General features: G+C 38.0%; 1 protein-coding gene across 2 annotated transcripts; it reads left to right on the plus strand.

Moving 5' to 3' along the window:
- Positions 1 to 351: 351 nt before the first annotated feature.
- CCNG1 (cyclin G1) lies at positions 352 to 7,091 on the plus strand. Of its 2 annotated transcripts, none has more exons than XM_024577050.4 (7): positions 352 to 582; positions 1,714 to 1,977; positions 3,555 to 3,808; positions 4,377 to 4,455; positions 4,538 to 4,636; positions 4,858 to 5,052; positions 5,847 to 7,091. In XM_024577050.4, exons 2-6 carry the CDS (start codon positions 1,714 to 1,716, stop codon positions 5,047 to 5,049), a joined length of 888 nt encoding a protein of 295 aa, XP_024432818.2. In that variant the 5' UTR covers positions 352 to 582; the 3' UTR covers positions 5,050 to 5,052; positions 5,847 to 7,091. The 2 variants fall into 2 exon arrangements, with proteins under 2 accessions (XP_024432818.2, XP_053782239.1); XM_053926264.2 differs by having other exon boundaries at positions 4,858 to 5,048.
- Positions 7,092 to 12,768: the final 5,677 nt, after the last annotated feature.

Below are 12,768 nucleotides of genomic sequence, written 5' to 3' on the forward strand. Positions count from 1 at the left end.
AGGGGCAGAGCCGCTCTACTAAACTGCACGGAACAAAAAGCCCCAGTACATTCTGGAAAGATATCGCGGCCAATCCGCCGCCAGCAGACAGCAGACACCTTACCCGGGCCAGGGTTGGTGGGCGCAGCATTTGGTTCGCCCTCCTCTTCACTGACACATTGGAAAATTCTCCAATGAGAGACGCTTACAGGTAGGGGGCGTGGCCTCAAGGGGCGGAGAATTTGACTCCTTCTCTACAGATCAGCCCTCTTTGGTCCGCAGGGGCCATCCATCAAATGAACTACACCAATTAGCGGTGAAAATACCCCCCTTTCCCTTAGCAGGAAGGCCCCGCCCTCCAATATAAGACTCCGGAGGCCGGTTCAGGTCCCTTCGGCTCCGAGCTGACCCTGGGGAGGTTGGTGTCGTCTGTGCGGCACTGCGGAGCCCTCCACCCAGGACAGCTCCCCCTCCCCGGGCCTCTCCCCTCTTGCCCACGAGCCCCCTCGCCTCCTAGAATTCTCGGATCTGATATCGTGGGCTGAGGCGAGAGCAGGCCCGGGGAGGGTGATTTCAGCGAAGGAGCCGCAATTCGCGACCAAGGTGAGCTGGGACCGCGGGGGGACCTAGGGGGTGTGTAGGGAGAAAGGTGGGAGGCGCTGGGTCAGGGGTGAGTCTGGCCCGCGCCTTGTGCCTGGATTAGCAACCGCGCTGCGGTCAGCAACAAGTCTGGGCTAGTCTGAGCCTGGAGGGCGGGGCCAGACCCGACCTGTCTCAGGTCGGAGGGGTCTCCGTGTCCGCAGGCGGGCGGGTCCCGGGCACCGGTGTGGGGGCGAGAGAGCTGAACCCGTAAAGTTAGTGGCTGCCCAACCCTAAATGTCCTACTCCAGCAAGTAAGAGAACAGATGACTCTTGGTCTTCCAGTTGTGTGGGGAGGGACCGTGTGTGTGCCCAGGGCGTAGCATGTTCCTCGGGACATATAAATGTGCATTATTAGCAAGTGATAAAATTGCACGTTCCTCTTGCAGGCTAGGTCTGCCTCCCGTTCCTTTATGTGCTCCCATAACACCCTTTAAGCTTCCTTTCCCAACACCAATAAAGGTTCACAATCATTGAGCGCCGTGTGCCAGACACTGCTAAACTCAACAGGAGTCGTCTTGTTCAATCTTTAAAGCCAAAGAGACAGATATTGTTGCATCATTTAACAGACGTAGAAATAAGGTTATTAATGTTGTGCAGTGTTGATTAGGCACCTACTGCATGCGCTAAGCTCTATACTTAGATGACCTCTTAGATTCTACCTGTCAAGTGAGGTAGGTAATAACCTCATACGCACTTTACAGATGAGGAGCTAAGGGCTAAGCAAAATTATCTAACTCGAACAGTGTACATTGTTAATACATGGCAGAATGCACACTACCATCTAATTTCAAAGTTTTGGTGTCCTGTCTTACAATGCATAGTTATCTCTTGACAGTGAATGACTTGACAAGTGTCTTGGAAGATTTGCAATTTTTTAAAAAGGATTAAGACCTGGGCTTATTGTCTAAGAACTCACAATTTAGGATGTGACCAACTGGTTAGGGGGAGGGTGGGCATAACAGATGGCTCCTTTGCTGTGACTTAGATGCATAGCAGCATTGGGGGAGGGGAAACGGTATCCAGCACTTGGCACAATACAATGCAGGAAGGGCTGGCTGTTCTTATCCTTTCTGGGCTTTGTTCTATATATAGATGATAGAGGTACTCACCACAACTGACTCCCAGAAACTGCTACACCAGCTGAATGCACTGTTGGAACAAGAGCCGAAGTGTCAGCCAAAGGTCTGTGGCTTGAGACTGATTGAATCTGCACACGAGAAGGGCCTCAGGATGACTGCAAGACTGAGGGACTTTGAAGTGAAAGATCTTCTTAGTCTAACTCAGTTCTTTGGCTTCGACACAGAGACATTTTCTCTAGCTGTGAATTTGCTGGACAGATTCCTGTCCAAAATGAAGGTATGTTTAAGGTTACATTACCGTGAGTTTTTCATTTGGCTCAGTGTGTTGTGCAGATTGCTAGCTTTGGGTTGGTATTCGTAAACTTGACCTTTTTATTTTCAGCAGATAGCCCATACTACAGATTTGATGAATACTCTTTCTTATTATCATCAAGAGTAATGCATTATTTGTTAAGCGTTTGACATTGAAAAATAGTCCAATATCAAATAATTAATTGCAGTTTCCCAGTAGGAGAGTTGGCTGTTGTTATTAAAAATCCTTCTTAATAGGTTAGGTGTTTTTATTTAGGTACTTTTTAAATTTTAAAAATGTGTTAGCAGCAAAATGCTAGATAGTGATTAAGAATGAGAGGGTGGGTTTTTTCCCCTTGTAATCCTATCAATCACTTGGTCAATAGAGTATATAGATCTCCACTCAGGGACAAAATTCTAATTGTTTTAGCCTTAGACATACTTAAGTCTGGCATAAGTTTGACGTTTCCAGCCTCTGCCTGCAGACAATCGAGTATCTTCTGGTGGAGAAGCATTTATATTATTATTTCCTATGTTGGATAAGCAGGGCGTCAGTGTATCTTTCAGAGCTAGTGTCGTTGTTACAAATACCTCTGCCTTCTCTGTGTGCCCCTGGTCATTGGTGGATAATGAGTGTATGTGACAATTCAAATAAAACTCATCTTTTAGTCCTTGGTAACTGAGACAATGTATCCTAGAGAGGAGGAACTCAGTACTGTATTTGTTAAATTAGATGGTTCAAGAAATTTGTTCAACAGATGAATTAAACAACTCTTTAGACAGGTAATGTGCAGGCATTACCTTTGAATCTATAAATGTTGCACAGAATACATACATCTGTCCCTTAAGTATATTACAGTCTTACGTGGGAATGTTTATACCAATAACTATCCTACAATACAGAACATAAGAAACATAATTACATTACACCTCCAAAGAGGCATAAAGACATTGTTGGAAGGGTTCCAAGAGGAAGAGAACACAAACACTGGTAAAGGCTTCTTACAGGGTTTTTTTGAGCTGCAATTTAGGAGTAGATAGAATTTTGACTGTTTCACATGGTAGACATTCAGAAAATGATGTATAAAAAAAAGAGCTTGGTAATAGAGCTTTACAGGCAGAGTGGAAGTTACATGGTGTAGTATTTTTAAACTATTTTACATTTGTTACTACAAAGAAAACAGCCTGGAAAACCACAGCATTCTGGGGAGAAATTTCGTGCATGCGCTGTAAGGTGTTTCAGGCCTCGTCTAAGCCTTTGACCAGTTAACTTATTTGATCCAACTAGAACACTCTGCTTATAGTTCATTCTAATTTTATAAAAAGTAGGAATTTTTATGTGCTAAACGCCAACATTACACTACAGTTTAGTGTAGTTACTCCAAAATTGGTTCCAAGTGGGGTGCAAAGGGTTGATAGGCCACAGCTGATCTTTTTAATTCTTTCTGTTAACAAAGACACTGCAAAGATACATTTTCCTAATGGTGGGTGTGAGTTCTAGATTGTCCTTTATGGTTTTTTTTTTTTAATTGAAATAAAGACATGGGCTTACTGTCTTTTTAGGTACAGCCCAAGCACCTTGGGTGTGTTGGACTAAGCTGCTTCTACCTGGCTGTGAAGTCCATAGAAGAGGAAAGGAATGTCCCCTTGGCCAGTGACTTGATCCGAATAAGCCAGTACAGGTTCACAGTCTCAGACCTCATGAGAATGGAAAAGATTGTGTTGGAGAAGGTGTGCTGGAAAGTCAAAGCTACTACTGCCTTCCAGTTTCTGCAACTCTATTACTCACTCATTCAAGAGAACCTACCGTTTGAAAGGTAAGTGATCTTCGTTCTGAACCAAGGGTATTTGGAAATCAGAATTGTATGGTCTGGGTGATGCTTCAAGTCAACATCCTGGGAAAATTCGTATCCAAGGAGCTGCAGCTCCTTCAAGTTTACTTCACTGTCTAGCAGAAGGGAGACTTGCAGTTGTCAGTAGCTTCTGGAAGTTATGTGAAGGCTTAATTCTTGGGACTAAAGGGCACTTCAACCTTTATTTGTATCACATTTTCAAGTTATAGACTAGTTAACTCATAGACCCTAGTAGGTAAGCATCTAACAGATTTATGGAAAAAGGAAATTCAGTAGATGCAGAAACAGATTTATTAAAATTAAAATAAACCCTGGTAGTTGTGGCATGATACTTTTTTGTTTTAAATCACTTAAAATTCATGTATGGCATCCTTGAGTTAACGTCTCTGAAGGAAGAGGACTTGCCGACTTCAAATAATTCATTTTCTATAAACATGTATAAACTTAAAATTGACTTCAATGTTTTTCTAAAAAGTTGTCTTTTGACTAGATGTGAAATCATCTACATCAACTTAATCTCACTTTTTTAAAGGAGGAATAGCCTTAATTTTGAAAGACTGGAGGCTCAACTTAAGGCGTGCCACTGCAGGATCCTATTTTCTAAAGCAAAGGTCAGTATTTTACATAAAGAGTAAACCTATTTACGTGCCTGTTCTTATGGCCAACATTTACTTTAAAATGTATCTCTCTTAGCCTTCTGTGTTGGCATTGTCTATCATCGCACTGGAGGTCCAAGCACAGAAGTGTGTAGTGTTAACCGAAGAGGTAGAATGTCTTCAGAAACATTCCAAGGTATGTCGAGGTCATTCCCGTTAACAGCTGTAAAGGAAACTAGACAACTTGTCCTATCTCCTGAAGTAAACTGGTATCATGTGTTTGACACTTCGGCAGTTTATCTTTAAAATATTTTTGACGAGGAAAGACATGTTCCTAAGGTTGCAGTTATTCCTGCAGTTAAATCCTACAGGACTTTTATTTTAATTGAGTAGTAATTCTTTCAAATGTATGCACAGATAAATGGCAGAGATTTGACATTCTGGCAAGAGCTCGTATCCAAGTGTTTGGCTGAATATTCATCAGACAAGTGCTCCAAACCAAACGTTCAGAAGTTGAAATGGATTGTTTCTGGGCGAACTGCGCGGCAATTGAGGCATAGTTACTACAGAATAAGCCACCTTCCAACAATTCCTGAAACGGTTCCTTAGTAGGTAAATTTGGTTCATAGTTATCTTCTACATAAAGTTTCCCAATGCTATCACTTTCTACAATTCAAGAACTGTAATCTGAATTATCTTCCACATAAAGAAGATGGAGTTGGACTAGCCAAGCGGAAAATCACTGGGCTAGTCAGCTAATATTTTAGTGCATTAACTACATTAAAGGTGTAACACCCTAATAGTAAGGAACTAGCCAACCTTTGGCATGTACATTAGCCACTTCATTAAGTTATTAACTTAGAAAACAGCACCCTCCTTAATAACCTGAATTTTAAAAGTAGCACTAAAACGTAGCTTTTAATTGCGCCTCATTTTGCTTTATGCCGACTCAGGCTCTGGCTCCTGTAAAGTTCAGCAAGCCTGAGAAGGACAACAGGACCAAAAGTTTGCACACAAATAAACTGACTTGAGACTGTTAGCTTATCAGCAAAATCAGTATGATCTTGGATGTTGTATCTAAAGAAAAAATAAATTCCAGCAAATGGTTTTCACATTGGGTGCTTGGAAACAAGGGCGCATTGTAGTTTGTATTGTTAATGTAGCAGTTTGAATACTGGAAAGGAGGTGCACACCTGGTCGTCACTGCCATACACAGTGTTGCCATCTAACTTTAACTCACAGTGATTTAACTTTTTTCCTATTCAAAACTAAATGTTAACGTTTAACGTACCTACATGTGACATGATTATGAATCTTAGAAGCAGTAAATCAGTTTTTAAGCAGTTTGTAATATTTGTTTGGCAGACATCTGGTAACTTGATTTTTTTTGTTGTTTGCTTAAATAGGATTATTACAGCAACAAAAGCTCTTCTATGAAACCATTCTCCACGATCCTGAAGTATGGATTCCATAACGTTATATGGATTTAAGCTGTGCATCCTCAAACATCAGTAGATTAGCATTGGTGTTCTCAGATTTGGGAAAACTGCCTAATTAACATTACGCTGTAGTGGAGTTACGCTTAAATTTGAATTCATCTGAGGCATATACACAATGCCAAGAACATAATGTGAAATGTTAATAACAAGTCTGGGAAGGTAAACTGTGAATCTTCATTCCTAACATTGATCCAACTTTCTATATTGGGTCAGTCTATTTCAGTGGTATTAAAAATGGAAACCTACTTAATTTAAATTTTGAATGAGGTTTACATCAAAACCAACATTTCACAAATGCACTTTTAAGATGTAATAAGGGTCACTATTTTAACCAGTGAAAATGGTTTATTGGCACCCATAACTCAAGTAATAGATTATCCAGAGATGTGGACCTTAGTGCTACATGGAACTTAACATTTAAATTTGACGACATTTTATATAAAGCAAAACTACACATTTAGCAATTTTGGCATATTAATTTATCTTTAATGTTTTTCCTAGAAAACAGGTGATGTTTGTGTCCAGGAAAAAAATTTTTATACAAAATCTGTTTCAATATAGTCCAGATGAGAAAATTAGTTTTATTGTATTAGTGACTCAAATTAACATCACTCTGAAAACTTGTTGATTTAACACTCCAGAAATTTTTACTAAGGACTCTTTTTATAAAACTGTCATTGCTTCTAATTTAGAATTTTCTTCAAGAAGGGAATCTATTTTCACTAATTTCCCCCCTGTGCAAACAGAGAGTCGCAAGTAACTACGCGTCTTCATGGTCATGGCGTCGCTGAGGTAGTTAGGGTTCGGGATTTTCCGGTCAGTCGGTGAATATAAGGAGATCTGCGGTGTTAAAAGTGTCCTGAAGAACCATTACTCTGTGCAGTGTGTAGCCTGAGTCCATCCGGGATGACTGTGCCCAATTTTGACATCATGTTATGGATAAATAAACACATACTGGAAAATAAACCAAAGAACCACAGTATATTTTGTAAACAATGTTTTGTGGATAACCTCAGTTTTCCCAAAAGGCTGATACATTTCAATATTTTGATCACATCCGTGTTAATTTTGAGTTGGCAGAGGTAACCTAACCAACTACCATTATGTTTTGGTACTAAGGGATATACATTTTAATAAAGTGACTGAAATGCATTTCTTTCCTGGGTGGTTTTCTGTCTCTTCTGATTGAACAAACTATTTTGGCAGTGTGATGGCAGAACCACAATAAAAAGCTATCTGTACTGTGTCAGTTTAAAGTTAGCACTAAAGTAAGATGTATGGTAGCAGGAAAAAATCTAATAGTATGGCTGTTACTCTCTCTACTAGTTTTTTAAAATAGGCACAGAATGACATATGCTTAATATGTACTTAAAAATTTATCTTTACGCACTGCGGTTATCATTTAGACTCATCACTATTAATGGATATCCTTAATACCACTTCGCCCTTAGACTCAGCCCACCTGAAGTTTTGTTCAGACCCCCCTTTACCTAATTTAAACAGCATTCCAGATAGTGGTTGATAACAACAGGTAATTGTCAAGTACTGTTAGTTTGTTTAGATCAACTGGTAATTATTATTGAACTAAAACAACCTAATTTGGAACTGTTCATGCTTAATTAAACCTAAACCAACTGAAGCGGACACTGCAAGGAATTACTGATGAAGAACAACTTAAGTCTCCTTTTGCCCTTAACTCAGATTAGATATTTAATAAGCGCTCTTTCACAAGTGTTATTCTTAAAAAGGTACCTGAACCTTATCTGTATTTCCATTTATACAACACAATATCTAAAAAATAAACATCTCTGATCTAATATTTGTGGTTAGCAATGAAGATTCTACTATCAGGTACTACTAGATATTTTATATGAATCCTCTCGTAATAATCCTCCAAGGGGTATGAGGTTCATCCAATTTACAAATGACCTAGAGCCACAGAAAAGTGATTAGCTCAAGGTCACATCAAATCACGTAGTCCTGCCCAAAAGGCTGTGAACATTACCTCCCAAAACAGAAGGTTAAATGGATTCATGAAACTGTAATTTCCAATCAAACTAACCATGTTATATATATATTATGTATGACACAGTCTGGCCATATTAATGAGTGCCACCATCAAGATCAACACTCAAGAATTCATTTTCCTTATTTTATACTAACAGTAATTTTTATAAAATGCACTACTGCTTACTGTGTGAAAGCTATAATTTTTCATAAACCAAAAAACAGTAAACATAAGAATTAAAAGATAAGTCAATTTTTAAATATTCAACAAAGATTTAGAAGCAATCAAAACGGCCTGGTATAAAGAAGGACATTAAATAATGATATAATAAGCAAGTCACCGAGAGGACATGAAACTCCTAAATATGTATGCACCTAACATCAGAGCTTGAAAATACAGCAGTGAAAGGAAAAGTGCACAGAGCTTCAGTTACAGCCGGGGACTTAAACAGGCCTCTCAGTAACCTACAGAACCACAACCAGAAAATCTGCAGGACTTGGAAGAACTGGGTGAGACCGACAACCAACTGGATGTACTTGGCACCAAAACTTCATCCTAAAACAGCAGAACAGGCGTTCTTTTCAAGTGCACGTGGAACTCTCACCAACAGAGACCATATCCTGGGCCACAAAATAAAATGAAAAAGAACTTGCCCTGACCAGTGTGGCTCAGTAGGTTGGACACTGTCCCACAAAACAAAAGGTTGTCAGTTTGATCCCCTCAACCACCCGCAACCCCGGTCACGGCACATGCCTGGGATGCAGGTTTGCTCCCCAGTCCAGGTGCATAGGAAAGGCAACCAATCCATGTTTCTCTCACTCTTTTTCTCCCTCCTGTCCCCTCTTCCTAAAAATAAATGAATAAAATCTTTTAACTTAAATCATACAAGTATGTTCTCTGACCATAAACTAGAAATCAGTAACAAATAAACTATTTGTTACTCCAAATACTTGGAAATCTCCCAACACTTGGAAATTAAACAACAGATTTCTATATAGTTCATGTCTCTAAGGGGAAGTCCCAAGAGAAATAAAATATTTTGAACTCAATGAAAATGGGTGTGGAATGAAGCTACACAAATGCCTAGAAACTAATGCATAGCAGTAACTGCTTTCATTAAGAAAAAAAGGTCTCAAATAACTAAGCTTCCATTTTAAGAAACTAGAAAAAGGGCAAAATAAAATCAAAGCAAGCGAAGGGAAAAAGTAATAAAAAAAAAGGAGGGGTAAAAAAATAAATGAACTAGAACAAAATAACAGGAAAATTCAATAAAACTAAAACTATGTAGCTCTATAAAAAGAGCAATATAATTGGTAAAACTCTAGAAAGATTGACAAAAATTACAGAAATAACCAATATTAGGAATGACAGAAATACTGCTATCGACTAGAAACCATTAAAAGGACTCTGAGGAAATGCAGCAGTAACATCTCCCTGCTACAGTTAGATGAAATGAATCAATTCCTGGAAAGCCACGGACTGGAAAAACTTAGTTAAACTAGATAACCTGAGTAAATTCTGTATTTTTTAAAAATTGACCTAGTGTTTAAAATCTTACTGACAAATCCCATAAAACAGTTTAAAAAGACTTAAATTCTACAAATCTCTTCCAGAAAGTAGGAAAATCACTTCCAACTCATTTTATAAGGCCAGCATTACCCTGATACCAAACAAAGATAAAGAAAATACAAAAACAAAACAACAACAAACAACTATGAACTAATACACCAAATGAACAGACACAAAAATCCTCAACAAACAAATTCAGGTATATAAGTGAAAGAATATTCTATGACCAAGTTTGAGGCAGGGCAAAATACAAGCTGGTTCAAAATTTAAAAGTCAATCAATATAATCCTCCAAATTATGTCTAAAGATAAGACTGTCAGCTGATTTCTGAAAAGAAACTACAGGCTAGAAGGGATTGGCCAGAAATATTCAAAGTGATGAAAATCAGGGACCTACAGCCAATATGGCTCTACCCAGCAAAGCTATCACAGAATTGAAGGGCAGATAAACAGCTTCCCAGACAAGAAAAAGCTAAAGGAGTTCATCACCAAACTATTATTTTATGAAATCTTATATTTATTTAAGAAAAAGATCAAAACTATGAACAATAAAATGGCAATAAGTACGTATCTATCAACAATTGAATCTAAAAACCAGAGTAAGCGAACAAGAATAGACAGAATTATAGATACAGAGAGCATTTTGATGGTTGCCAGACAAGAGGTGTATGGGGGAACGGGTGAAGAGGTGAGGGGGATTAAGAAGTACAGATAGTCACAGAATAGCCATGGGGATGTAAAGTACAGTATAGGAAATGGAGTAGCCAAAGAACTTATATGCATGACCCAGGATATGAACAAAGGTTTGGAGATGGCCTGATGGAGTGGGGGGTGCTGGGCAGAGGGGGACAAAGGGGAAAAATTGGGACAATTGTAATAGCATAATCAATAAAACATTTTTTAAAAAACATATGATTAAATCAATCGATACCAAAAAAGAAATTTTGAGAACATTCAAATCCATTCATGAGAAAAATTCTGCTAAGTAGGAATTAATAGATGAGAACTTCCTCAACCTGATACTGGTCATCTATAAAAACCCACGGCTAACATAACACTTAAAGGTGAAGGACTTAATGCTCAAGAAACTAGCATCCGGAGCAAGAAAGGATGGCCGCTTTCACCTCTTCTATTTTCACACGTACAGTGAAGCAAGAAAAGGAAATAGAAGACCTACACACTAGAACAGACAAAATCAACCTGTTCTCATTTGTGGTTTATGCAGAAAATCCCAAGGAATAAACAACAAAACTTCCTACCACTAGTAAATGAGTTTAACAAGATCACAGGATTCAAGGTCAACAAACAAAAATCAAACATATTTCTATACCCTAGCAGTGTATAATTAGAAACTGAAATTTCTAAATTAATCATTTACAACAGCTCCAGGAAATGAACATTAAAAATAAATGTAACAAAAGACATAAAGGTAAAGGTTCCATAAGCTGAAAACCACAAAACGCTGACGACTGAAATCAAGAAGTCCTAAGTGCGGAGACACTCCATCTCCGGGGCTTAGAGGGCTCGCATGCTATTCCAGTGAGAACCCCAGAAGAACCTTCTGTGCAACAGATACGGACTAGCTGATTTGAAGCTTTGTACGGAAAGGCAAAGGAATTTAAAATAGCCAGAACTATTTCAAAAAAGAATTACGTTGAAGGAAACATGGTACCCAATTTTGACTTACTGTAAAGTTATTATTGTCAAGGCAGTGTGGTATTGGCAAAGGGATAGACACGGAGGTCGATGGGATACAATGGAGACCAAAAGACACATATAAATAATAACTGAGTTTTGACAAAAGTGCAAAAACCATTTAATGGAGAATGGATAGTCTTTTCAACAAATGATACAGAAACAAATAGACATCCATATGCAAAAAATGAACCGCCTATATTTCACAGCTTATACAAAAAGTAGGTTACAAATCTAAATGTAAAACAAAATTATAACTCTTTTAGAAGAAAACTTTGGAAAAAATCCTTATAACCTGGGATTATGCAGCATTCTTATTAACACCAAAAGCATGATGAACTAGACTCCATCAAAACTGAAAGCATTCATGCTTCAAAAGACACCATCAAGAAAGTTAAAAAAAAAAAAAAAAAAACCAAAAATAATGCAAATCTCATTTCTGATCAGGGACTTGTATCCAGAATATATTTTTTTAAAAAACTCTCAAAATTCAATTAAAAAAAGATAACCCAATTTAAAAATGGGAAGGATCTGAATAAACATTTCCCCAAAGATTATACACAAATGGTAAACAATGAGAAGAAAAGATGTTCCATGTAATTAGGGAAACCCAAACTGGAACCACACTATGGTAGCACTTCACACCCATTGATACAGCTAGAATCAGAAAGTCACATAACAAGGGTGGACAAAGACGTGGAGAAACTGGAACTCCCATATACTGCCGGTGGGAATGTAAAATGGTGCTCCCACCTTGGAACAACCTAGCAGTTCCTCAAAGTATTAAACATAAAGTTTCCACATAACTTGAAATTCGACTCCTATGTAAGAAACAAAAATATACCCACATGTAAAAACTCATACTTAAATGTTTATAAGAGCATTATTCATAATAGCCAAAATGTAGAAACCTGCCAAGTTATCAACTGACAAATGGATAATCCATGTGTGGTAGTACATACAAAAAAACAAAATAAAATAGCACACTGGCATATATGGGGGAAAAAACCTCTAAAACATTATGCTATGTGAAAGAAGCCAGTAAATCAAAGACCGCATTTCATCATTTCACATATATGAAATGTCCAGAACACGGAAATACATGAGATGGGGAGGGAATTAGCGAGTGCTTGGGGCAGGAACTGGGGCAAGGATAATAGCTAGAAGGTATGGGGTTTCTTTTGAGGTAAGAAAATGAAAATTGATCACGGTGATGGTTAAATATATGACTATACTAAAAACCATTGAATTACACATTTTAAATGGGTAAAGTGTATATAGTATGTGAATTATATCTCAATAAAACTGTTTTTAAAAAAGATTACTCATGATTCTATTTATATGAACTCCTCAAAAAGACAAATCTAACGTGAATTTTTGGAACTGAACTGTTCAATCTCTTGATTTTCAAGGAAACGTTTCTCTCTGCATATTAAAATTCACAAAACTACAAACGAAAAGTTTATTTTACTGTATGTCACTTCAAAACATACAATTTTTCAAAATGTCAAAATGAGAAGTCAGTCAAAAGGAAAAAAAAAGCTTCTTTCCCAACAAT

This window comes from Desmodus rotundus, chromosome 6, assembly GCF_022682495.2.
Source record: "Desmodus rotundus isolate HL8 chromosome 6, HLdesRot8A.1, whole genome shotgun sequence".
NCBI lineage: Eukaryota > Metazoa > Chordata > Mammalia > Chiroptera > Phyllostomidae > Desmodus > Desmodus rotundus.

What these genes read in the sequence shown, in the direction of transcription:
- CCNG1 (XM_024577050.4), top strand. Translation starts at nt 1,714, where the DNA reads ATGATAGAGGTACTCACCACAACTGACTCCCAGAAACTGCTACACCAG. An exon ending in GAGAACCTACCGTTTGAAAG is followed by an intron (nt 3,809 to 4,376) that starts GTAAGTGATCTT and finishes ACTTTTTTAAAG; the next exon opens with GAGGAATAGCCTTAATTTTG. An exon ending in TCCTATTTTCTAAAGCAAAG is followed by an intron (nt 4,456 to 4,537) that starts GTCAGTATTTTA and finishes TATCTCTCTTAG; the next exon opens with CCTTCTGTGTTGGCATTGTC.